Here is a 23,984-nt window from a genome sequence, read left to right as displayed (position 1 = left end):
GGACTCGTTGGATGTGGCAGTGTTGTGCTTGATAGAGCGGAGTTTTGTGGAGAGGTCTAGGTTGTGCCAGGTGGTGTTCCAGTGTTGAGCGACTATTGCATTAGTGAAGCGGATGGCATTACGGCGCAAAAGAGAGCTGTGCGGTTCGGCCGGACGGAGCCGACCTTCGTTGGTCAGCCGGTCGGCTTTTTCAAAAAAGGGATTCCATACTGAGGAGGAAAAGGGTTGGAGAGAGAATGGCCCGATGCGGAACGCCATTCTCCAGTGTGTAGGGAGGGATTGGATAGTTCGGTACCTATTTGTACTCTAAATGTCCGTAAGGAAGCTCTCAATGAACTTGGTTAAAAGTCCACCAAAGCCCCAACGAGATCGGGACGAAACTGAACTCTGATACGGATTTGCAGCCGTTTATATAGCGTCCTGCCCGTATCCAAAATCCTCCTCCGCCTTGCATGTCCTTTTCCAGAGTTGTCCAGTCTGGAGTCTTCCCGAGAACTCTATTGTTTTCGCCCGATTCTACCCATGGTGCAATTCCTCGTACTTTGTTCGATTCCTACTAGATGGCGCGCGGGTACGTGTACTTGCTAATATTTTTTGCTTTTCAAGTCTCTGGGTGCTCTGGTCGCCACAACTTGTTTTGCTAGGTCCAAAGCAGGTAAAGAGAACTGCAATTGAAGATGCATCAGAAACGGAAGAAAAAGTAGTATATCTTACCCGATATGATAATCTCTCGGAATCAGTGGTTTATGGCGCTGGGAACTAGAATTTGAGATCACCAGATTTTTTGGACAAACTTCAATCGGAGAATTTTACGGTACTAGTAGTACCTCAGTCTGGGTCATCCTAGATTTTTAACAAGTAGATAAGTACTTATGTGATATTGAAAGTGTTGCAGATTAACTATCTTAAACAGCAATCCTTAACTTGTTTCGCCCCAAACGTGCAAACTGAGATGTGAACCAGCAGCTTATGTTTTATGTATTTAATTGAAAAGCCTCATAAAATGGGATAGAGTTATAGTTTCAGCAACTTACACTAGACAAACCATAATTGTAATAAGAAACTTGTTGGTTTTTGTGCTTAAATACTAGATAGAACCCTTTGCTTCGGCTGCTTGTTCTTCTTTTTTTTTACAATAATTTCCCTAACACAGCATCAATCCGCAAGGGAAAGGAAACTCTGCTTGTTAAATTTAATCTCTCATTACGTTCTAGACAAAACAAAAATTGAAATTTGGCTAGATTTTGCTTCTGATACATTGCGCTTTCGTAGGCCGGTATAGCTGTAAAGAACTACTGTCTGCACGAAAGTGGGATTGCTTATTGCGCTCTTGTAAGTGTTTCCACCTATTACTAGAGTAAAATTCCTTTCCTACGTTGAACCCGCATTTGGTGCACACATCCGGCTGTTAGGCGTTGTGATTAATAAGAGCAAGAAGAAGAAAAAATGAAAAACAAAAAAACACCCCCCCCCCCTCCCACATCAATATCAATCTCATGTAAAATGGCTCGCTCTGGTGCTAATTATTGCCATCCCATCCCCCATTTGGTTGTAAATAAATTCGAAATATCATCTCTCCACTAACACAAACCATCCGTTTAACGATAAGGTTTTTCTTTTCTCCTCCAACACATCATTCGCATCAAATTGCTCAACATTTTTTCATTTACGAGTAAACATGCTACTATGATCGAAAATAAATTTGCTCCACAGGAAACATGATTGAAGGCATGATCTGCACTGGGTAGTAGATTTAAAAGCGTGTTGTAGAAACTCAAATCGATGGCGTCGAGGTGGAAAGTGCCGACCCGGTGGAGGAAGCCGCTTTATCCGTGCACAGCCGTACGTCCGACTCGGTTAGAAACTCGTGCTGATTCGTCTGCTCGTAGCGGTTCTCGATGTTAATCTGCTGCAGCAATGCTGCTTGCGATTCGCGGGCTCCAACCAAAAATACACTCTCCTGGATGGGGTGGTGGAAAAGATGTGTTAGAAAGATATTATTGCAAAACAAAGAACGGTTCTTGTTCCTTCCAAAGAATGACTCGATCGTCGCTTTCTTTAAACATTTTCCCGGCTCTTCTCTTGTGAATGTCGAGTTCAAGCTAGATGCTGCGCTGTTTACAGCCACAATACGCAATAAATAATATAAATCTTCTATCTAACATCGCATACATTTACGAAACTTATCACTCTCACGTCACTACACGTAGCAAGGCAATCCGTAAAACGTATGGTGCAAAAACATCTTTTTCGAAATAATAGATAAAACAGACACAGCACAATAACTGAATCCCCAAGCAAGACATGGAACAACACTCAATTTAGGAAGGCAGCTTCGGTCCGCGTACAAGTAATGCAGATATGGTGTAAACTGGAACAAGTAGAAGGGACGGGACAAAGACGATCTTCCGGAAGTGTAGAAGGGGAACGAGAACGAAACACGGTACATAGACACACAGCACAATGACCACAACCATACAGGGCGCTGCTTTAGGTCGCGTTAGTAGTAGTAGTAGAAAGGATCTAGAATCCTATTGCTTATTAGCACCACAAACAGTGGGTTGTTGCGATACCGTAACACCCTCGCTGCTGTTCCCACTAACAGCACCCTCACCCTCCGCCACCTGCAATGACCAGCGCATTAGGGAGAGACAAAAAGAGAAGAGAAGAAAGGAACACTATACATACATCGCACGATCCTGTGGATGAAGTTGTGGTGAAAAGCAATGAAAAGCGCTTTTGGGGTGGGAAAAGAATGTATGGAATGTCCAACAAATGCTGCAGCCGGAACGGAATACATGGCACGTACGCGTGGCAGTATGCGACAGAGAATGAACTATGATGAACTTTTGATCAGAAGAAGAAAACATACATTAAACAACAATAGTAACACAAAAAAAGAACTAAAACGCTCACAACAGCACAAATCAAATGGACGACAAAAATAAGTTGATGGAAAACACGAAGGACGGTGGTGCAATTCTAAGCTACCAGCAGATATACTTACAGATGAGCAATCAGTCATTTTTTGTGACCTTTCAATGGCGGGATTTTAATCTTCAAAAGCTTTAAAGGCAGTTATTTGAGTAGATACAGGACATGGTTTTTGCTCCTTGGTATGGAAACTTCACAAGTAGGTGAGAAATGATGAGACCGAAGGATGTTTTCATACGAGAAAGAAACTGAACTTGCAAACATACACACCAAATACATAACATTCTAAACACTACAATATATATCGGATCTATAGGAGTACTTTTCAAGATAAGTGTTGAATTTGCCCCACCGTTTCTTATGACGATTTCTTGTTTACTTTTAGGGATGGGCAGATCCGACTATTTGCTGGATCGGATCTGCCCGGAGCGCTCCCCCGCCGGAGTCGAGTCCGGATCATGATTCCGCGCTCCGGTTTATTTTATCCGGGGGGGGGGGGGGGGAGGCTGGGGGGGGGTTGCAGAGCTGGCTGGGGATGTATGTGCAAAGCCTTATGCAGATTTTGCCATATGAAGATCGGCACCGCACCCTGTGGCAGGAAACATACTGATCCCGTATGACCCGTACGATCTGTATGACCATTACCGAAGGTTACACTTGCATTACCAAAGCAAGGTATTGCTGGAATTACCAAAGCCGAAAAATCATTATCAGCCCATGTTTTAAACTATTCACAATAAATCAGTCAAAACTTATGTATAAAAAATCAGGTATCAATTAGAGAATTAAGAAAAAAAATCAGCATCGAAACAAACTCGTTTTTGACTCCGGACTCGTTTTGATTCCGGACTCGTTTTGATTCAGCACTCGTTTTGGTTCCGAATCATTTTGGTTCCGGCCTCGTTTTTGATTCCGCGCTCCGTCATCAATAGGGGCCGGAAACATATTTAACGACTGAATAGAAAGCATATGCATGAGCAATAAAAAGGCATGGACTTAAAATCACTTGAAGGTTTGAGTTTATACACCCAAACAAATTTGCCAAGTTTGAGTAAGCAGCCGCTGTTAAAGGAAAAAGAAACAAAGTAAGCGAAAGTAAAAAAAAGAAGAGGAAATCTCCGTCGCCTCCAAAATTCTACCCGTTAATTATACCACCCAGCAACCGTCTGGCAAGGACAAAGAAGAGAGGAGATAACGTAGAACAGTGTGCAAGAAATACATTTGCAGCAGAACGGGAATCCGAAGCGCGGAATCATAAACGAGTCCTGAATCGAAACGAGTCCGGAATCAAAACGAGTCCGGAATCAAAAGCGAGTCCGAAATCAAAACGTTTCCGGAACTGGTCGGAATCGTTCTTTCGGATCGGATCGGACTCATTTATAAGCTGGATCGGATCGGAATCGTGATTCCGGACCGGAGCGCCCATCCCTATTTAATTTTGAATCTATACCACCGTTTACTGCCGGTGACTTCTCAAATATGTTGGAATTCTTCCTGCGAATTATTGACGGTTTCGTTGACATTTTTGTTTTTGTTCTACAATTTTATAAAGATTTAAGGATAAAGTCCAAATGTTTGAATATGCGGAACAACAATTTGTATTGTTATTATAATTTTGTTTACAGCACTACGACCAAGCCGTTGCTATTGAATGAAAAAATGTATATTACGCTCTAGATCCTTTTGTTCATTTTGATCCATTTTTTAAAGTTTTTTATATCAATAAAAAAAACATAAGCTATTCAAGAAATCGTAAAAAAAAGGTTAAGTTGATTCAAAAATATATGAAAAACATAAAAAATGTATGAAATATAAAATCTACGAAACACCCCCTTAATATGCATAAAACACTTCAAAACACACACACAAACACATTACAAATAACTGCAAACGCAATCAATAGCAAAACGCAAATCAAAACTCAACATACAAAAGAAAACAGCAAGCAACTTTCTTTAGCAATCAATTGATTGGAGCCAATGAATGGAACAGTGCTGGAGAAGCGTTTCGAGAGAAAATGAACGATCGTATCATCAAAAATAGAAAATTTGGCAAGCGATCGTGCATGGAAGGTGGCCGATCGCCAGAGTGTCGGAATGTGAAAGATTCGCCACCGTTTACTTACCTTAACCGCCTTGTCCGAGTAAATGTCCATCTTGTCGTAGATGATGGCGTGGATACCGAGACTCTTTAAATGCTTAATCGTATCCTTACAATTATTGTCATCGCCCCAGCAAAATATGATTAGCCCTTTCTCGGTCGCCAAGTTCACCTGCAAATGTGGTGCCACAGAGTGGTGGTTTAACAAATCTTTCAAAAAACCGCCACCCCATTTCCCAACGCTTACCTGTGTTTGATCACGCAATAAATCCTCGGTATGGGCCACAATACCCAGCAGCTCGGTGGCATACGCATTGCGCACGGCCATCTCGATCGAATTGCAGCGTGGATCGTGGTAGCTCGGGTACCGGCTGGTTACGCCCAGCGTCAGGAACATTACCGGGTAGAGGTTCTGCTTGAGACGCAGCATCGTGCAGATGTCGGCGTCGAAGCACGAAAATACAATCCGACGGTTGCCGGCCTTTTCCAGCACCACGCGCAGTATGCAGTCCACGTACAGGTTCGAATCGAACGTCAGTTCCGATTCCATCCGGCCATCCTTCAGCTTCTGGGACCACTTAATCTCGATGTTAAAGCCACAGTGTGGATCGATCTGATCGAGCGCCTCGGCCAGCTGAGGGAACGGTTGGTGCTCTTCCAGGTCCTCGTCGAAGAATTTGGCCTCACGAGATCTACCCTCCACCACGTGATAGACCTGTACCCGGCGAAGGGATTTGTGGAGAGATTGAGTCGGCGGATTGGGGGGAGGTTTGCATTTTATCAAGAGTGTGCACTTGAGCTTCAGAAGGTGGCGTTAAGTAATATTTGAAAGCAATGGTCCACAATGGTGACAACAGGAAACGTGTGACCCTAGAGCCCGATTAGGATGGGGAAATGAACACTTTTCTACATTTACCTTAAGGTTCCTGAGCTGTTCTAGCGTTAGCTCGCGCATCGGCAGTTCCAGCATATCGTTCGTTTCGAGCGTGGTTTTGCGCTTCAGCGACACGTAGATATCGAAATCATGATAGATCACCGGCACCAAGTCCTTGCTAAGCTGCACATCAAACTCCACCATATCGGCACCGTGCGCGACTGCCTTCTTCAGCGAGGCGATCGTGTTCTCACGGATCACATTGCCATCGCTCGCCTTGAAGCTGGTACCGGATCCGCGGTGGCCCACGTCCAGCCCGGTCCAACGCTTGTTCCAGTACCGGATGTACGAACGCTCTAGCGTGCACCGCGAGGGAAGTAGCGGTGTTATCTTCAGATACTCGATTCGCATCATGCCGAGTGGACGATGCTTGGTAGCACAGGTGACCGGCAGCTCCAGGACACCTTCGGACTTTTTCAGGAAGTTCGGTAGAATGTAATGATAGCCCAGATGGTACGGTGGTTCGTCTTCCTTCGACTTGGAACTGTACGTGTAGAGATCGACTAGGTAGGCCACATTTTCCGGCTCGGCCACCGTTACGTTGTAGATGAGAAAATCGTCCTTGTGGTACGGACAACCGAACTGTGACTGTTGCTCATAGCAGGAATTCGGATTGCGAAGCGAGGTCACCTCCGTGAAGGAGTAGGTGGTCGCCGATTCCGCACCATTCTCACGCGTGTCGTTCGAAAGTGATTCTTCCAGCAGCGAGGATAGATTTTGCGATTCCGCATTAATGCGTAAATTCATCGTCGTTATCTACAAAGAAAGATGTGAACACATTAAGGTTTTACCACAATGGGGGAGCACAATGAGCTTTCCTACCTTCACATACAGCAAACGGTTCTTGATGCGCTCCTTTACCGAGAATGGATTATCGAAGAACTTAAACTGCATAATCGTTTCGGTGGTGAGCCAGCCCTTGTCCAGCTTAATGTTACCATCGATATCGCCAAACAGGTCAACCTTTGGCTGTTCCTTGCCGACATTAACATCCTCGTCCGCCAGATCGATTGGCACCTGTCGGGGCACGATGTGCGTTTCGAAGCGCCGTACGTGCACATTTCCGCTGGTTGGATCGACCGAACAGATCAGGTAACGATACTTCACAGAAGCATCACGAGGTAGCTCCGTCTCAAGCCGCCAGATATTTCTATCACCTTCTGGAAATAAATGAAACAAAAGTATAATTTAGTTTGCATAATACGTACAACTTTTGTACGATGAGCAGGTGCTCGGAATATTTTTGTTATACAATAAAATCACTAGATGCCTACACGGCACGCCAGGCAACGAAGGTACAGTTCAAACAGCTCGTTATGCATATTGTCGCAATTGAATTACGCCCCTAGAAAGTTGTGACTCGTGCTGAATCGAATCAAATTGTGTACATGCAATTTAATTCACTATCGGCGGTCCGAGCACGCCGGAAGAGACACAGCATTTGATGAGGTGTGCAACAATCGCAATCGTTTAAAAATGCAGACGTTTCACTAAAGGAAGGTGTACGATCAATTGTACAGTTTTACGAGAGGTTTCCTTTACACTTTTTACCATTTTTTATTTGAGTTTATATCATACACGATACACAGAGCGTATTATTACTCTTTATACTTTACAGTCACTTTGCCAGCCTTCATACGGCAGGAGCCGGGGTTCAAATCCCATTTGGACCGTTCCGCCGTAGAGAGGACTGACTATCCAACTACGTGTTATCATTAAGTCTAGTAAGTCAGCAATGGCAAGCATGACATTAAGAGGTCGTTAGACCAAGAAGAGAGAGAGAAAGAGAGAGAGAGAGACACTGCAGTTATTCCTTAGAAAATGAAGAATAATGCAAATAAATTGTGGAAACGATTTCCATGTACGATTCGATTCGATTATCAGGCGCTACAACCACTTTGCGGTCTGCATTATCCTGGCCGTTCTGGTGGAAGCATCAACGCCATCACTCCATCTCAATTTGGGCCTACTACGCCTCCTCTGTCCGTGTGGACGGCCTAAAAGGACTTTACGGGCTGGGTCGTCCGGTGTCATTCTCATGACGTGACCAGCCTACCGGAGCCTGGCGAGTCTAATTCGCTGCACGATGGTGAGATCATCGTACAGCTCGTAGAGCTCGTCATTGTAGCGGCTCCTCTATTGTCCTTCCACACATAAGGGGGCCAAGAATCCTTCTGAGCATCTTCCTCTCGAACGCGGCTAAGAGGGCTTCGTCAGTTTTGGACAGAGTCCATGTCTCAGAGGCGTATGTGAGTACTGGGACTATAAATGTTCTGTACAGTCCCAGCTTCGTCCGTCGTGACAGGTATTTAGAGTGGAGAAGTTTCCTCAGGCTGTAGTATGACCGGTTGGCAGCCAGCACCCGTGCGCGTAACTCAACATCAATGTTGTTGTCGGTGCTGACCTTTGACCTTTGATTAATTTGGTATGTAAGTTTCAAAAAAGAGATCGCCGTTGGTCCTTGTCAAGAACGAAATAGCCGTTGGTAAAGCTAAATGACGCTGACGTAAATGGTGAAAGCTTAATAGCTTTTACGGTTTGTGTGGATCTTAAAATTCATTGCCTTTACGATTGTTCATAAGCTAGAAGTTTGTGGCTAAGTTTTGCCATATAAAGGCTGAGGATGTTAAACGAACTGAGCAGCGACTGGAATATTCTATAACTTATCAGAACAAATCGATCCTTGTAAGGACTTGTTCGGCATATTAATACGTCTTTTTCGGTCTAACGACCTCTTAGATGATCAAGCCTGCGGTTTCTGGCTTACTAGACTTATTGATACCACATAGTTGGATAGTCAAGCCCTTACTATGCGGGAACAGCCCAGATGGGTTTTGAAACCCGATCCTGCTGTGTGAAGTCCGGAACTGCTGTCGCATCTACCAATGGGCCTCCGGTGACATATATTGGAGGAGCAGTTATGAAAATGGGTCACTACCGGTTGTAGCCTCCATTAATTTTCATCACGCAAAAGGGAAGCTGAACAAATCGCCGTAAAAAAGAGCACCATCATGCAATGTACAGACCGTGTCTGGATGAAAGTAATATCCCGTCTGTCACAATTCACCCACGGCCCCCTATTATTCTATTCTGGAAAAGGGCAGCTAGCCAATCAACGCCTTGTCGGCAAAGTGTAAACCATTGTCATTTCGGTGGGAGGATTCACCCCCTCCCTTTGTTGCGTGGTGCTTGAAAGCGGTCAATCAAACAGAGCGCAGACAATAATATGATTTGCTGCTCTTTTCAGGTTGCGAACGTACGAGACGCGACGAGCCAATGTAGTGAAACATACTACTTGATTGGGGTCAAGCAAACCTGCGTGACGGTAGAAGAACTCCCCTAATAATCCAATCACGCCCGTACGGTTCGTGTCGTGCTGGCGGGAGGTGTGATCTTGAACTTGACTGAATGTCTGTCATTAGCACGTGGACATGGAGTCAATGAACCGGCGTGGGAGCAAAGCTTCTTAAGTTTGCAGTCAATTGATTTGTGTTACGGGTTTTCTACTTAAATCGTTCGTTAAGTAAATTGAAATAAATCTTAATGAGTTGATATATAGCTCTCCCCAAACTCGGACACAAATCTCAGTAAAACAGGTTTCTTCAGCGGGGAGTTTTATTTGTGTTAACACCGAGTGTGCTTTACACAAATCGGTTCAAGTATAAATGGATTAAGCGAATGGTCATGACAGGCTGATAAAAAACGGGTGGTATTTCCCGTTCGCTCTGGACCGAAATGACCGGCGCAAAGAAAGCGATGGCAATCCAAATGTAAAGCACCGGCAGGGGAAGATGGCATGCGTTAAACAAATAAACATAAAACTACTACTGCAGGTCGGGGAATTCCCACCAGGGACAGCCATACAACCATACGTTCGTACTTGATCGTCATAGGTCCGCACCTTATCTGCACATCACCGCAAGCCTCCCGGGCCTCGGCGGGATTAAGTCCTACGCGTAGTAAGATCGCGCTTTTTTGTTGATCAATTTTGTCTCACTGTCTATCTTTTTCTTCCCAGAGACTGGCGATGGGAAGCACCAAATCGCGCCTCTCTACCGGATCATTTAGCGGAGAGACGGTTTCATTCGCACCGTACACCGGGGGTGTTTAATTCGCGATTGCACGTATTGGTGGACTTTGCGGGTTTCTCTGGGTTTTGGATTATATTGGTGAAATCATTATCAAGCACGGGCCGCGATCCCGCACAACAACCGGTCTCGTCAGTGGGGCAAGACGGCGTTGATAATCTTGCGGGGCTATTATTTTGCGTACCGTGGCGTGCTGCTGCCTAGCACGTTAGTTGCACGGTACACAATGAGGTGGTTAGTTTGTTCGATCGTGTCCTTCTCGCTGGTGCTGGCTGTGGTCGGCGAGTCGCTCAACAGTGGCGATGCGTGCAAAACGCCGTCCGGTACGGCGGGCATCTGTGAGCCGGTGAAGAACTGTTCGTATGTGCGGAAGATCCTGCAAAGCCCTGACTTTTCGCACTACGATACGAATTATCTGGAAACGTTACAATGCGGCGAAATGAAGATTCCCATGCGGAAGAAGCCTATCCCGTTGGTGAGTGTCCAAAGACCAAGCAAAAACTGCGCTCCGAAATAACTTCTCTGCGTCCGTTATAGCTGTGCTGTCCAAAGTTTGGCAATTCACCTACGTGCGGGGCTCAGCAAATAGCCGATCGAATCTACTTCGGCGAAGAGACGGAACGAGGCGTACATCCGTGGGCTGCCCTGCTGTTCTATAACGTTGGCAGAAATCGAACCGTGCCAAAGTGTGGCGGTGCGCTCGTTTCGGAGCGGTATGTGATAACGGCTGCACACTGCACCGTAGACAAACCAAACTGGAAGCTGTGAGTTGATTGTTGTGAGCAGCAGGCTACGAGCGTGTTTGTGTTCGAATGCACCGGACGAATAATGCAACATTCCCCCCTTTTCAGACTGTACGTCCGTTTCAACGAGTTCAACACGAGCAGTCCGGATAACTGTACCACGGGGGAAGATGATGAGGTCATCTGCCGTGAAGACTACGCGGTGGAATCGATTATACCGCACCCCGACTACGACATGCACAACAACTCGCGCCCGAACGATATCTGCATCCTACGGCTCGCTTCCGATGTCACGTTCAACGACTATGTACGTCCCATCTGTTTGCCCTTTGATCTCGCCATCCAACAGCTTCCGGTAGCGGATGAAATCTTCACCGTCACCGGTTGGGGAGAGACAGAAGAGAGTAAGTGTGGTGGCACCGTTACTGCTTGATACTTTACTAAACTGTGTGTGCATGCGTTCTTCAGGAAGGCCTAGCGACATACAGAAACACGTGGACCTCCCTGGTTTGGAAAATGATGCCTGCAATTCGGTGTATGCCGTGGCAAACGTTACCCTCACCGACCGGCAACTGTGTATCGGTGGATTGCAAGGTGCTGACTCGTGTCGGGGCGATTCCGGTGGACCACTGATGCGAGAGGTTGCCGGTGGCTGGTATCTCGTGGGTGTCGTCAGCTTCGGAGCACGGTTTTGTGGTACGGAAGATTTGCCGGGGGTGTACACAAATGTTGCAAAATATTTAGACTGGATGGAGACTGTCATGTTCGTGGAACAATATTTGTAGGCGTGATAGGCAATAAAAAGGCGACAGATGTCATGGAATGGGTAAGAGCAGTACTGGTTTTTGGTAAGCAAATTCATAAGAGAAAGCTAAAACTTTGCTTTACCTGGTTCAGTCTGTTAATTAATAATTAATATATTGTTGTGGTCATAAAAAGATGCAGCTGTTGTAGCTTTCACCGAAGTTGTGGGACAAAACTTTCATCCATGGACACTACGAACAGAACGGTCATTATATACATCAATCTATTAATCGATAAAGTACCGCGTGGGGAATACAAGACATTAGTGTACCGAGAAGATCATTTGGCTAGAGATGGTTTAAAGAGCAGTCGTTAAAACTTGTGGATTTTCAGGACAAGATAAGGTTTATCCGGTTAGTGACACGATGACTGGCTCAGTAACGTTCAATGGTTTAAAATTGTCGTTTATTTATATAGAAGCACGAACTTTGATGAACACTGAAGTGTATGTCAAGATTTTGAAAGGTCACCTGCTTCCCTGAACGAAGGCCAACTAGTATGAAGATCACAATGCAGATAATTGAGACCCATAGACGTGTGATATAAAATATGAATTATTAACCGAAAAACGTGTGGTCCCTTGGTAGATCGGGGAGCTTAACCCATTAAATTTTAAAGTTTGGGCGTTTGTTGAAAAACGTAAAAGCTCAGCTTGGGGCTCAGACCTTGATGTCAATCATTACACACGCACGTGGCAGTTGATATGGAAGGTCTGCATTTGAAGGACGTGATCTTGCTTCTTATAGTTTTTATTTTAAATATTGTCGGCAATGGGGCTTGATCTCAGATAGGTGAGATTTCTAGTATTAAAATTATTATCACCATTATTTTTTTCACTTATCATGCTGTTTACTTAGGCTACCTTAAAACGGTCTAACCCTCTCGAACTTACAACTCCTGCTCATATATTTAGTAACAGGATAAATAGCAAGTCCAAATGATTAACATCAAAATCGTCGTAGTTGTAAAGAACCTTGAAATTGATATAACTTGTTGGCCTCATAGTCCTTCCAACTAACTCAGTAGGACTGATCTCAGAATCTTAAAAGTGTTAATAGCGTCGTATGTATACTGCAATGTCAAATTTTTCTACGCTTAGTAGAAGTAATGTGAAACAACCCCGTTTTGCTTCTCTAAAGGCAATTCACGTCTAAACATACATTAAGAAATTCATCTCAGAGACTTATTCTAACTTACCATTTTCTGGATGCAGCTGCACACACTGGTCCGGGTCCCAATTGCCAAGGGATTCACAACCGCCCGTAATGGCGATCGTTTCATCCTTCAGCAAATCGTACGTTACCAACACACGAAACGTGTACCGCCGATCGCCGACAGGGGTCGGTTGCTTTGGTTTCTTCGCGGACCCATCCGTCTTCTGGGAGCTGGACGTAGATGGATCCTTCGCATCACCATTTTCTTCTAAAAACCACCAACGCTGCATTGTGCTGTTGTAGTTGGGTAATTTAAAGCAGGAAAGGAGAAAGATCTGTAAATAGAAAAAATGGAAAAAGAAAAATTTAAATTTTGATAATGGTTTCAGTTGGTTTGGTTTGCAAGCATCGAATCCTGCTTCAGCAGCTGATAGGCCCTCTGGCTGACTTCAATTACTGTTGACCATGGGTTTGTGAATACTGATAAAGGTATGACGGGATGAACGACCTCATGGATAGGCGCAGAAAGACGTGAAAGACGATGGCGCCAGAAAACAATTATAAGCTTCCGGGAGGTATGGTTCGCCGGAAAGCGATTCCAAGCGCTGTCGTAGCAAACCATCGCCCAGGTGGTTGGACAATTATGCGTCCTTAGGACAGTCATGCTGTCACGTTCATGGTCCATTGCGTGATACCACGAGACGACCATTGAACGCTGATAAACACATGTACTGAAGTCTCTCTGGCGCGGTCAACAGCAGGTATACCTACGGCGAGCGTCACGTGTATTTATGTTATCAACGTGAACAAACAAACACATCTCGTTATTCTGGGTGAAATAGCCTCACTGGAAGGCGAGGCCACATTTGCAGAGCGTTGACAACAACAGTCAAGGATTCCTACGATTACCGGCTCATGAGACAATCTACTCATTCGCCAGAGGCTTACTATCTAAACAAGATAAACAATCGATAGTCCATTAACAACCAAACGAGGTAGGCGGTATTGTTGTCTCGCAGAGCATTGCTATGGGCCAGTTGAGATCATGGCACATGTTTAGTGATACTGCCAACCACCTGAGGTGATTAGATGTTTCATTCTTTGCGTTTACTAGTAAATGCTGCTAAATATATGTTGCCTAATATTATCTGAGTCAGAACGAACGAAAGCATGAATGCTGGTAGAGGTGAGCTGTTTTTGGCCATTCAACCTGAGAAACAGGAAGTGCATACCCGAGTCTGCCACCGAGCTGCAGCGTGTGCCTCATTTGGCGCGCGAAGCGTAAACAGAACCGTCTCAAGTCACGTGACGGTCAGCGGTATGCCGTCGGCAATCACAACCAATCAGACTCGCCAATGATCATGCGCTCAGCAACGAAATAGCTCGACAAACCGGTTCCGATCAAAACATTCACTTTCTCCACCCTACCGTCTGTTCTGCTTCGTGCACCAACGAAACTCCCGTAGTCGCTACATTCCGTTGCATTCCGTGGGGGGGAGGGGGGGGGGGGGGGCGTAATCAATCGCAACATCCGCTGATGTATTTAATTACTGTTCAAAGTATCGCGCCATTTCGTGGTTGTGATAAGCCGAAGCAACCTGAACATCCTTCAAGAAGATTGCGGTAGTGGCTTCCTGTTTAAACGAGGACCACTTAACCATGGAAACGCAATCGGTAAGCTGCTCCGATTCTAGTAATCCTTGAGCACATGGATAATTAATGCTTCTTCAAAAGGTGGCCATGGAGCTATGTATCTCAGAAATTGCATAATTTGCATAACCTCTATCGAGCGCTTTTTTTGTCTCACAATATTCTCACCAGCAAAATGTGGCCCTAGGAAAGGGAATTGCTTCATTTTTGCGCACTTGCACTTTGTCCCTTGAAGGGGGAAAATCAATCATACCTTCCCACCTGCATCACTTACCTTTTCTTTGGTACACCCTCGACTATCGATGGAAGACGTGTTCGAAAGATTAAGCGACGGATATAATCCTTTGTTTACGTTTTTCCGTTGCTTCCTCAGACACTGCGTACTTCGCGTCGATATCAATATATGCAGTTTCGGGCACAGAAACACACGCACACAAAAACTTCTTTGTTGCTGCTTAAATTTGGTTCAAACTAATAACACAACCAGCTCGCGAAGGAAACCGGGTGGGAGCGGATGGAAGAAAAAACGGCCCACTTGGATGATGGAATCAAACTTTACGACCGGATCGGGTGCACGGTTGCGAAAACACTTTTCATCGTGGTACGATGGCGCGACCGATACTGCTACCGACTGATTGATGCGAAAAACAAAAACGGTCCCGTCTCGGCTTGGCGGCAGCAGACCAGCAGCAGTTGGTTGTTGATTAACTTTCCGCAGCACAAAAACCGTGACGTGTCGTTTTTGCGAGAACAATGAAAATCAGCACATTTCGAACAGCTGTCGTAGGATTTTCTTCACGGGAAGGACAGTGCTTACGGCACGATGCGAGATAGAGCACTGCGCACCGTAGTAACGAAATCTCGCAACCCGATAACAGCTCCGAATGATTGAACACGGTTATTTACACAGGCTGACCATCGTTCTCGCAAACGATTTTCTGCGCTGCGTTGATACACCAAGCACCGAAGCGCACGAGTAAGGGAACCCTCACACCACACCGATATGGAGAACAATAGGGAAAAGCGAAAACAACGCAAAATGACTGCGCCTCTAGGTGGATACGTCACAGCTGACAGCGACCGAAAACACAGCTGACCGAGCGTTTACCGTGTGGGGTTGAGTGCTGCGGAACGTTTGTCCGACAAAAAAGCCGATGTTTGACAGTTCGCCCGCCTGCATCTCGTTTTCGTACACCTCCTTCTCGCTCTGTTATTTTCAAGTAAAAGATGTACGCGTACTCGTTCGTGGTCAATTAACGTGTTCCTGATGATCTGTGAATAGTGTAGTGGTTCACCGTGTTTACTGACCAAGTATGTAATGCCCGTGATCGGAACATAAAGTCGGGTGTGAGTTTCCTGCCGTGCACGTTCGGTTGTTTTGGTGAATTGTTTTACTTCTTCTTGGGTGGTTGCGGGTTGGTGGCAGGTGAAAAATATCCATCCCACTCCCACCGAATCGTTGGCCAGTCGTAAATGTTTTCGCAATCTTCATGATCACTGCTGCGTACCGCACACACAGCCACGGAATTCCTCACATACGCTGGAGTTCTGATGTCATTCGCGAAATATCAGCGCAAATCCGGTTCGATTGTTGAGTTTGCGGTTATTGTTTATGTTGGTTGGCTGGTGGAGAGTGCTGTTGCTATAGGCACCAGTGTGTGATGCTGCATTGTGTTGTGTTGATTCACGTTTGAAGGTGTGCTGTGCCTCTGTGTCGCAGTGTGTGTGTGTGCTGCTGGAAGATTGTTTGGAATTGATTGGGTTGGAATTGCTGGGTCATAATAGTTGGGCGCCGTCGTCATCGTCTCTTGGTCAAAGTGTATGCGCATAGTAAACGAGAAGTGTCCACGGGGGAAGTGCAGCCAACTGTATGCGGTCAACGACGGATTGCCAGCTGCGTTGGGTGCATATTAGTGTGTAGTGGACACGGTCATCAACGGCTGTACAGTAGTGCGTTCATGCCCCGGAACGCGAACGCGTGAGCTGAATATTACGACGATCACGGCGGGCACGGTGAAGCATAATTCTCCCGTCGAGGCTATTCGCGGCTGTTCATGGTTCAGTGAATTGCAGCATAAACAACTCTCGTGCATCGTTTTAAGTCAAGAAACACAGAGAGAGAGAGAGAGAGTGAGAAGACCGCACAAGAAGCAGCCTCCTGAGAACAAAGAAACCGGGGCCAGAAAGTATAGAAACAACAGAAAAGGTAACCATAGCAGGCCAAGATGACGAATATGAGACCGCCGAGTAAAAACATACTGCTAAAAGTGGTCATTCTGGGTAAGTAGTACTGGGCGGGGGCCTCCGAAAATGTCCCACAAACCATCACATATATCGACCTAACACACCGAAAGCCCTAACGATTGTTTTCATTTAACCGTCCGGTGCGTACCTTCTTCTAGGTGACGGGAATGTCGGCAAAAGCTGCCTAATGAATCGCTTCGTCTCAAACTACTTTGACGCGAACAGCTTTCATACGATCGGTGTGGAATTTCTGAACAAAGACATACAGGTGGACCAGGAACGGTATACCCTGCAGGTGAGCGATACGGATACAAGGGGTTCGTTGCTGTTAAACTAGTTTCCTACCCATTAGTTTCGTCGTCGGAAAACGTTGCGGAGAAGATCATTGAGCAAACGCGAAAGACACTGTTCCGAAGCAATAGTACGAATACACTTCTAACGTCCACTTAGACACAGCGCCACACACACGCCCACGACTGGGCCGAGCTAAGCAAACAAACCCCGAACAAATTAACCAAAGCTTATCTGGCGCACCGGGTTGTGCGATGATGATGGCGGTGGACGAGAGAAGGTGAAGGATCGCTATTAGGTCGGTATGGTTGGTCATGTCGCGACCATTGTCTGTAACCGTGGGGCCCCATCGTAGTAGTTGAAGCGCGATTTTATCACCTCCAACAGATGCTTTCGTTCGTTTGTTTGGGGCGCATGTCGAAAAAAGGTGCGGACCACAATTTTCGCGTTGTTTAAATAATGACCATCGCCAGATGTTGTTAATGGTGGTTACACTTCATGAATCATTCATTGGGCAAGAAAGCGAGAGATTTTTGGGCGGCTTTTAAACTTGAAGCAACTGAAAGTAAATCTGGCAATATTGCAGCTAATAGTGGCTGAAAAGAAAATGCGTTTTTACGATAAAATAGGAATTATATTTACCGCGTGATACTTTTTTTCTAATCTGATTGTTGTTATCAGATTGAATACGGAAATTTTCATCCGACTACTGCTTATCTTGCCCATGCTTATCGATAGGGCACATTAGAAGTCTAGTTTCTCAAGTGGCCCGGAAGAGCTGAATAGGTGTTTTTGGCGATAAAATATGGATGAAAATAGTTACGAGTAAAGATTCAAATCCATTTCACTAAAATTCAAAGCACACATTCCTTTCCTTTCCTTTTGCCCCAAGCAAACGTGACCCAAATGTTAAGCATTTGCTAGCCAGGAAAAGGAAACAGCCCGGTCCGTAAAATTGTGTCTTTGCGATCGGGGCAAATAGCGTGTTCCGGGGCTATTAAAGTAAATGCCCATAAGGTGTACTGAGTGTAGTTTCGTAGTGCTCTTTTTATGCCTGCTAGTTGCAATCATAAAAACGATGAGAACGTTGGCGACATCGTGCGGCAAGACTAATACGATTACAATCGATTTAATTTTAAAGCTAGTTTAAATATGAATGTTTACAAGCTTTGTAAGGCGTTCTGGGTTGCGTTTTTTTGTCTTCTATTTGTTGCTAAGGGTGATACAAGCTCCTTGATCAGCTGTGGTTTGTGGTTTGATTGCTGTGATGTAAAATGAACACCATTGTTGAAGTCCGTATTAAAAAAAGGTGTCGAATGGATTATTGATTAGCAAGTCGGCCGTGACGCACCGCTTTCCAAGCTTTGCAGCAGTTGTTTACAAATGTTATTAGTGATTTAGCAAAACACACGTATTGTGTCGAAATGCACATTGTACAGATTCCTTTCTGACGCATTTTTGCTTTGCTTTCATTTTAGATCTGGGACACAGCCGGCCAAGAACGGTTTCGTGCGCTTCGGACACCGTTTTACCGTGGCACCGACATCTGCCTGCTAACGTACGCCATCAACGATCGGCTCAGCTTCCGTGCGTTAGCGAGCTGGCGCGATGAGTTCCTCCGATACTACGACGTCAATCCGGACCACTTCCCGTTCGTGGTCGTCGGTACGAAGAACGATTTGCCACCGGCCCAGCGGGAAGTGACGCCCGACGAGGTTGCCCAGTGGTGCCAGGAGCATCGCGTGACCGCCTACATCGAAACGTCGGCCAAAACGTCGGAAAACGTGGCGACCGCATTCGCGCTGGCGGTGCAGCAGTGGCGAAAGCTGGAACGATCGACCGAACGGGAATTGCGGGCCCAGGGCCACGATACGATCGATCTGATGACGAGCGTTAATTTGAGCGCGAATCGTAATCGGTTCTGTTGTGCCGGGATCGGTGGTCGTCCAACGACGGCCACCATGCAGGACGATGATGATTACCCGAACTGAGCGGACGACTCGGCTCGGTGTCGTCGTAGGTGTACGCAGCTTGATAATTATGTGATAAGAGGGGTTGGGGCTTTGGAGGATAGAGTGTTGTATCCCGAACTGGTAGGATACTGGTTAGTAGGGCCGTGTAAATTTTAACAGTAGGGCAACGGGCAGTGAAACCCTGAAGAAACGCACAAAAAGGAGTCAAGGGAATAGGAGAGTAGGTTCCAAGTTCCATTTCAAAGTTCTGTCGTCAGAATCGGTCTTTATAAGCACAGCAATCGTTCAACTAGCTGCCAGTGGATGTCCAGCTTTGCGACCATGGTCTGGTACGAGTGGGACGCGCTTGTAACGCTTTTTACGCCTCATTACATACGCGCTCGTGACGACGATGTGATGCAGCATCGTCGTGCTTGTTTGGCTAAAGCTTCAGCTGGCTGAGGTAATTTTAGCGTCTGTTTGTTTTGCAGACAACCGTCACACACACACACACACACACACACGTGCGGAGAGAAGCACTATGTATGACGTTCGACAGCCGGAACACAATCGGATTGATTGTTTTCTGTGTTCTGTGGAGGAACGTGTTCATTTGCGGGGTGATTGCCCTTTTGTATGGTGCGCAATGATTTTTTCCCCCTATAGTGATACAATGATTTGTATTTGTTCAGTCGAATTCATATGTTTTTTAAACCTTTTTTGCATTTGAAATGCGTTGCACTATTTATTTACCGCGATTCGAATATGGTTGGAGAAAGTAGTACAGAGATCAGAGTAGTTGTGAGGGAAATTTGCTTTTCTTATTGGACTAGAACCAAAGTTGTTTAGTGTTGTTTTTCTCTCTGATTCAAATTTTATTATATTGCTTTGGAAGCTTGCAGAAAAGCGTCCTGAAGGTAGATAAATGCTTATTCAGTCTAACGGCTTGCTGTTAGCACTGTAATCTCGGCAGGTTTTGGCAATGAATTTCTGGATTTTTAAATTATGTCGGCTAGACGTCTTATTGTCAGAATTTCTGGATGTCTTGGGGTTTAATTTATCCGTAGCTAGATACCCTTGGTCTTGGTGTTGGCAGCCTTGCCTAATTTTTTTTCACCCATGGGTAGCGTACTGACCTGTGATTAAACCTTTGAAGTCGTCTAAAATTTTACCTATTTTGGTTCGAAAGTCAACAGAGACAACAAAACTGTTTTAAACTGAAAAAAAGTCCACGCAAATAATATTGAAGGCCCATGTTGAAGGAATTAAATCGGAGTGAATAGGTTAAAGTAGTGAGTTAAATCTTACACTCACTCTTTAATAGTTAGGTCTCGAAGAATGATTTAACTCTCCGTGCCGACTAACCAATTACTCACTTTGTTTAAATTCATTCACAAAAATAATGTAAAGCGATGGAAATTGGGGCGGTCGGGTGGCCGAGGCGATAACGGCGCCGGTCTTCACACGACAGGACCAGGGTTTCAAATCCCATCCAGACCGCCTTCCCGTACGTAGGACTGACTATTTTACTCCGGGTAAAATCAAGTCACAGAAAGCCAATAATGGCAGACCGAGACCTCACGAGGTTGTAGTGCCTAGGAAGAAGAAGAAGCGTCTTCAGCACAATATGGCTTGAGCCTCGATTAAAGACAAAGATGTTCAGAAGAACGTTTGGTCCCATACTTGTACAGCATGTAGGTAAACAAGCTAGGCTTCCTTTGATTGGTCATGTCATGAGAATGATGCTGGACGATTCAATCCATGCTGTCTATTTAGGCCGAACAGAGAGAGAGAGAGAGAGAGAGAGCGTGTTGGAACAAAATTAAGACAGAATTAGGTTGTTGATAAGCCAGAGGCTACATGATGCGAGATGCCAAACAGATTTCGCTAAAAAGGGGGAGATTTGCGAAATTTTTCCGTCAAAATCATCTCGGTTCATCTACCCGCGTTGCTTAGGGCACTTCATGCTATCTCTCTCTTCAACCGAAAACTACCATGGCAACGCATGGAAAGTGACAGAGAGGGCTAGAGAGAAGCGAAATCTTTCCGAGATTTCAGCTCGTGGAGGCGAAATCTTTTTGACGGATAGATTTCGCATAACCCCCCCTTTTTAGCGAAATATTTTTGGCATCTCGCATCATGTAGCCTGGCTTGATGGGATATTAAGCTGCAAGACAACCGGTGGCTAGACGGTAAGCGGACTCGATTGTAGTCCGGTACGGTATGTTTTGTAAAACATACGTAAAAACGTTCCGTGTAGGCTAAACAAATCTACAACACTAATTACTGAACGACCACATACCTTCTTTTGGGTATAATTTGTGGGCTAAGTTATACTGCTTTTGAACCGCACTATTCGTTGACTCTGGGCAGTCCCGCAATTCTCTCCGTGTGGCTGTCGATGTGCATGGCATTTTGAGATTGTTTTTGTTTTAACAACATGGTTTCTCTCTGCTTGGATGGTTCTATTAAGGGGTTTAAATACTAGCGTGCTTTATACTCAACCACCACTTTCCCCTTTTTACACTCGACAAGCAAACTAACATTTCGTACCTGAAAAACTGATCCAATGCAAAGCTAGCTACAGCAACGAAACACAGCGCATACATCGCATTTGCAGAGATTTTTAGCACGTCCGGTCGGTAACAGTAGTCGAAGGGCTTTTTTTTAATTTATGCATCCTTTATCACCGAACAGAACGCCCAATACTTTCGAATAGAATTAGTGTAGTGGTGTATTTAAGCTATTTAACACATTCCCTACTTCCCCGATTCCCGTTTTCGTATTTGTAAGATAATTGTAAAGTCCAGTCTCCCTGGTGGCTTCAGTGCATTTGACCTTTGGTGCTGATTTTTTTTTGTACAAGTACGGTTTCCCACTCTTGTGGTTTTGCCGAGAAGCGTAGGTTTCGTAATTTGCACCTGTGTAACAACCGACACCCTGTGAATTCATCAAAACGGTCAGTGGACATCGAGGAGTGATCGAATTAGAGTGAGAGATTTTTTGTTTTAGTAATTAGACGATTTTAGAGAGAGAGAGGACGGGATATGGTGCAAAAGGTGAGCTGGACGGATTGGGATAGAAGTTTTCAAAAAAGGGTAGCGGTAGTTAGGATCGAAGAAAGACAACGTGAGATGAGATGACGCTATTTTGTAATGAGAGCATATTCAACCTGTAACTGTACAGAGGTAATACACACACACACTTGTATAATAAAGAGCAAATTAAAACCACATTTCAGTACGTTGAGTTGAATATGTGTCGTAGAGCCGTAAATGGCCAGCTCACTAATCCTTGATCTTTGACAGGTTCGACTCGATTTGATACAGCTGTGCTTAGCGCGTGCCCCAACGATCGTACTCTTCCGACTTTGACCATCGTCAGGATATGTGGAACATTTGCGTACTGTGTCAGCACGAGTCCAGGACTCTAGGACTAAGGTTGCTATTAGTAGTTAAGATCGCTACCTAGCAGAACTCCTTCACCACCTCGAGATCGACGCCGTCAAATTATACACTGCTTCCCAGTAGTACTCTACCCCGTTTTGAATCTCCGGAATTAAGATACTTAGCGTTCGTTGCATTGGTCCTCAATCAAAGCCAAGGAATTGGAGAGATCGGATGCCAACCATCTCGCTAAGATTAGATACTTCGAGCGAAATGTACATCGTAGAGAGAGGTTCGTTGGATGACAAGGTTTATTGGTAAATAAGACCCCTTTGACTATGGATCTCGTGATAGATAAGGCCCTTTCTACTACGAAGTCCCTTGGTAGACAAGGTCCGAAGAAGAGATAGAGAGTTCTCTTTTAGCACGATCACGAAGTCTCTTGGTGGGCGAATCATCTGTGGGCCAGGCACTGAAGCACTCCTGCTAGAGACGATCGGTTGCGCCGATTTAGTAGGAGAGAAGATCGGTTGCGCCGATGTAGAGTGAATACTCTAGGTGGAAAATTTGTCTGGCACTTCTAGCACGCACGCCGAGTCAGGACGCACGGTAAGAGATAAGTCCGCCATCAACAAGTAACAATCTGCTGCAATCCTGTGGTCGACGAAATCGTTTAGGCGATGTGATAAGATATTTAATCCGCCACTGAATCTGTATTTTACACAATGATTGATCGCCTACCACCAAAGACCTGCGCCTGGGAGATGGGCGCTTGAGAGGACCATCCGTGCCCATCTCGTGGTGGAATCTTCGAGCCACTCTTACACAAATCAATAACCAAGATTCTGGCAAACGCTTATGAACGCCTAGACATGATTGGATTGAGGCCCTCCCATGTAGCAGAAGTGGCATTAATGATGATCGCGCCTTTGAAGTTGTAGAAACCTAAACCTATCTGAGGTCAAATGACTAGCTATACGAGCTCCACGGTGATCTTAAGCATGGTAGGCTCCGGTGGCCCGGTCATGTCATGAGAATAACATCGGACGACCCAACCCATAAAGTCCTTTTACGCCGCATCCACATGGACAGGAGGAAGCTTGGTCGGCCCAAACTGAGTTGGAGTGATGGCATTGATGCGGGATATTCAACTGGCAGTCCATATCGGGTAAGTAAGCAATAATAATACAGCGTTGCGTGTTGCAGCGGCACTATTAACCTCTATTGAAGCACCTGTCCTATGCTCCTGGATTCCCTTATATGCTCCTTCGCGATTGCTCCGTTCACGTCCCCCTGTGTTTATACCCCCTCGACGTACATCAGCGGGTAGGAGCGATCCGCTAGTTCGCGCTATCCGCTCCTTCAATTACTTTTCTCAATTTTTTGATTACCACCTCTCGATATCCTCTTTCCGTTTCGATATGTTTTCCTCGTCATAACACTTTCCCCTCTTCACCTGGTAACATCGAGTTAATTAAGTTAAGGTTAAGTTACTAGGGGTAGGTTTGATTAGGGTTTTTGGCATGTAAGAGAGTTTTTGTTAAGCCTTTAAGGCAAACAATAAAGCAAATACATACATACATACATACATACATACATACATACAATATTACCGATTCCTTTTATTATTTCTTTCTACCTAATAGTACTTCCTTCTTCTTCCTTGGCACTACAACCTTGAAAGGTCTCAGCCAGCCATTTCTG

At 45.3% G+C, this 23,984-nt stretch overlaps 3 protein-coding genes across 5 annotated transcripts; 2 read left to right on the top strand and 1 right to left on the bottom strand.

Annotated features, from left to right (window-relative positions):
• Positions 1-924: 924 nt before the first annotated feature.
• On the bottom strand, positions 925-15,445 carry LOC118513390 (glycerophosphocholine phosphodiesterase GPCPD1). 3 transcript variants are annotated; one of them, XM_036059070.1, is made up of 7 exons: positions 14,682-15,445; positions 12,801-13,092; positions 6,791-7,128; positions 5,951-6,724; positions 5,282-5,749; positions 5,060-5,206; positions 925-2,624 (listed from the first exon to the last, which is right to left on the bottom strand). In XM_036059070.1, exons 2-7 carry the CDS (start codon positions 13,045-13,047, stop codon positions 2,532-2,534), a joined length of 2,067 nt encoding a protein of 688 aa, XP_035914963.1. In that variant the 5' UTR covers positions 13,048-13,092; positions 14,682-15,445; the 3' UTR covers positions 925-2,531. The 3 variants fall into 3 exon arrangements, with proteins under 3 accessions (XP_035914963.1, XP_035914962.1, XP_035914960.1); XM_036059069.1 differs by having other exon boundaries at positions 949-1,960; positions 6,791-7,125; positions 14,682-15,442; XM_036059067.1 differs by having other exon boundaries at positions 949-1,960; positions 14,682-15,441.
• LOC118513395 (CLIP domain-containing serine protease B15) lies at positions 9,964-11,637 on the top strand. The gene is made up of 4 exons (XM_036059076.1): positions 9,964-10,531; positions 10,594-10,820; positions 10,908-11,203; positions 11,268-11,637. The coding sequence occupies exons 1-4, from the start codon at positions 10,283-10,285 to the stop codon at positions 11,582-11,584; spliced, it is 1,089 nt and encodes a 362-aa protein (XP_035914969.1). The 5' UTR covers positions 9,964-10,282; the 3' UTR covers positions 11,585-11,637.
• Positions 15,446-15,597: 152 nt separating the features above from the next.
• Positions 15,598-22,129, top strand: LOC118513401 (ras-related protein Rab-9B). Its single transcript, XM_036059084.1, has 3 exons — positions 15,598-16,687; positions 16,810-16,946; positions 18,421-22,129. Exons 1-3 carry the CDS (start codon positions 16,633-16,635, stop codon positions 18,931-18,933), a joined length of 705 nt encoding a protein of 234 aa, XP_035914977.1. The 5' UTR covers positions 15,598-16,632; the 3' UTR covers positions 18,934-22,129.
• The last annotated feature ends 1,855 nt before the right edge of the window (positions 22,130-23,984 follow it).

Source organism: Anopheles stephensi, chromosome 3, assembly GCF_013141755.1.
Source record: "Anopheles stephensi strain Indian chromosome 3, UCI_ANSTEP_V1.0, whole genome shotgun sequence".
NCBI lineage: Eukaryota > Metazoa > Arthropoda > Insecta > Diptera > Culicidae > Anopheles > Anopheles stephensi.
The sequence above is the reverse complement of the archived record's forward strand: the minus strand, read 5'-3'. Positions and strand labels throughout refer to the sequence as shown.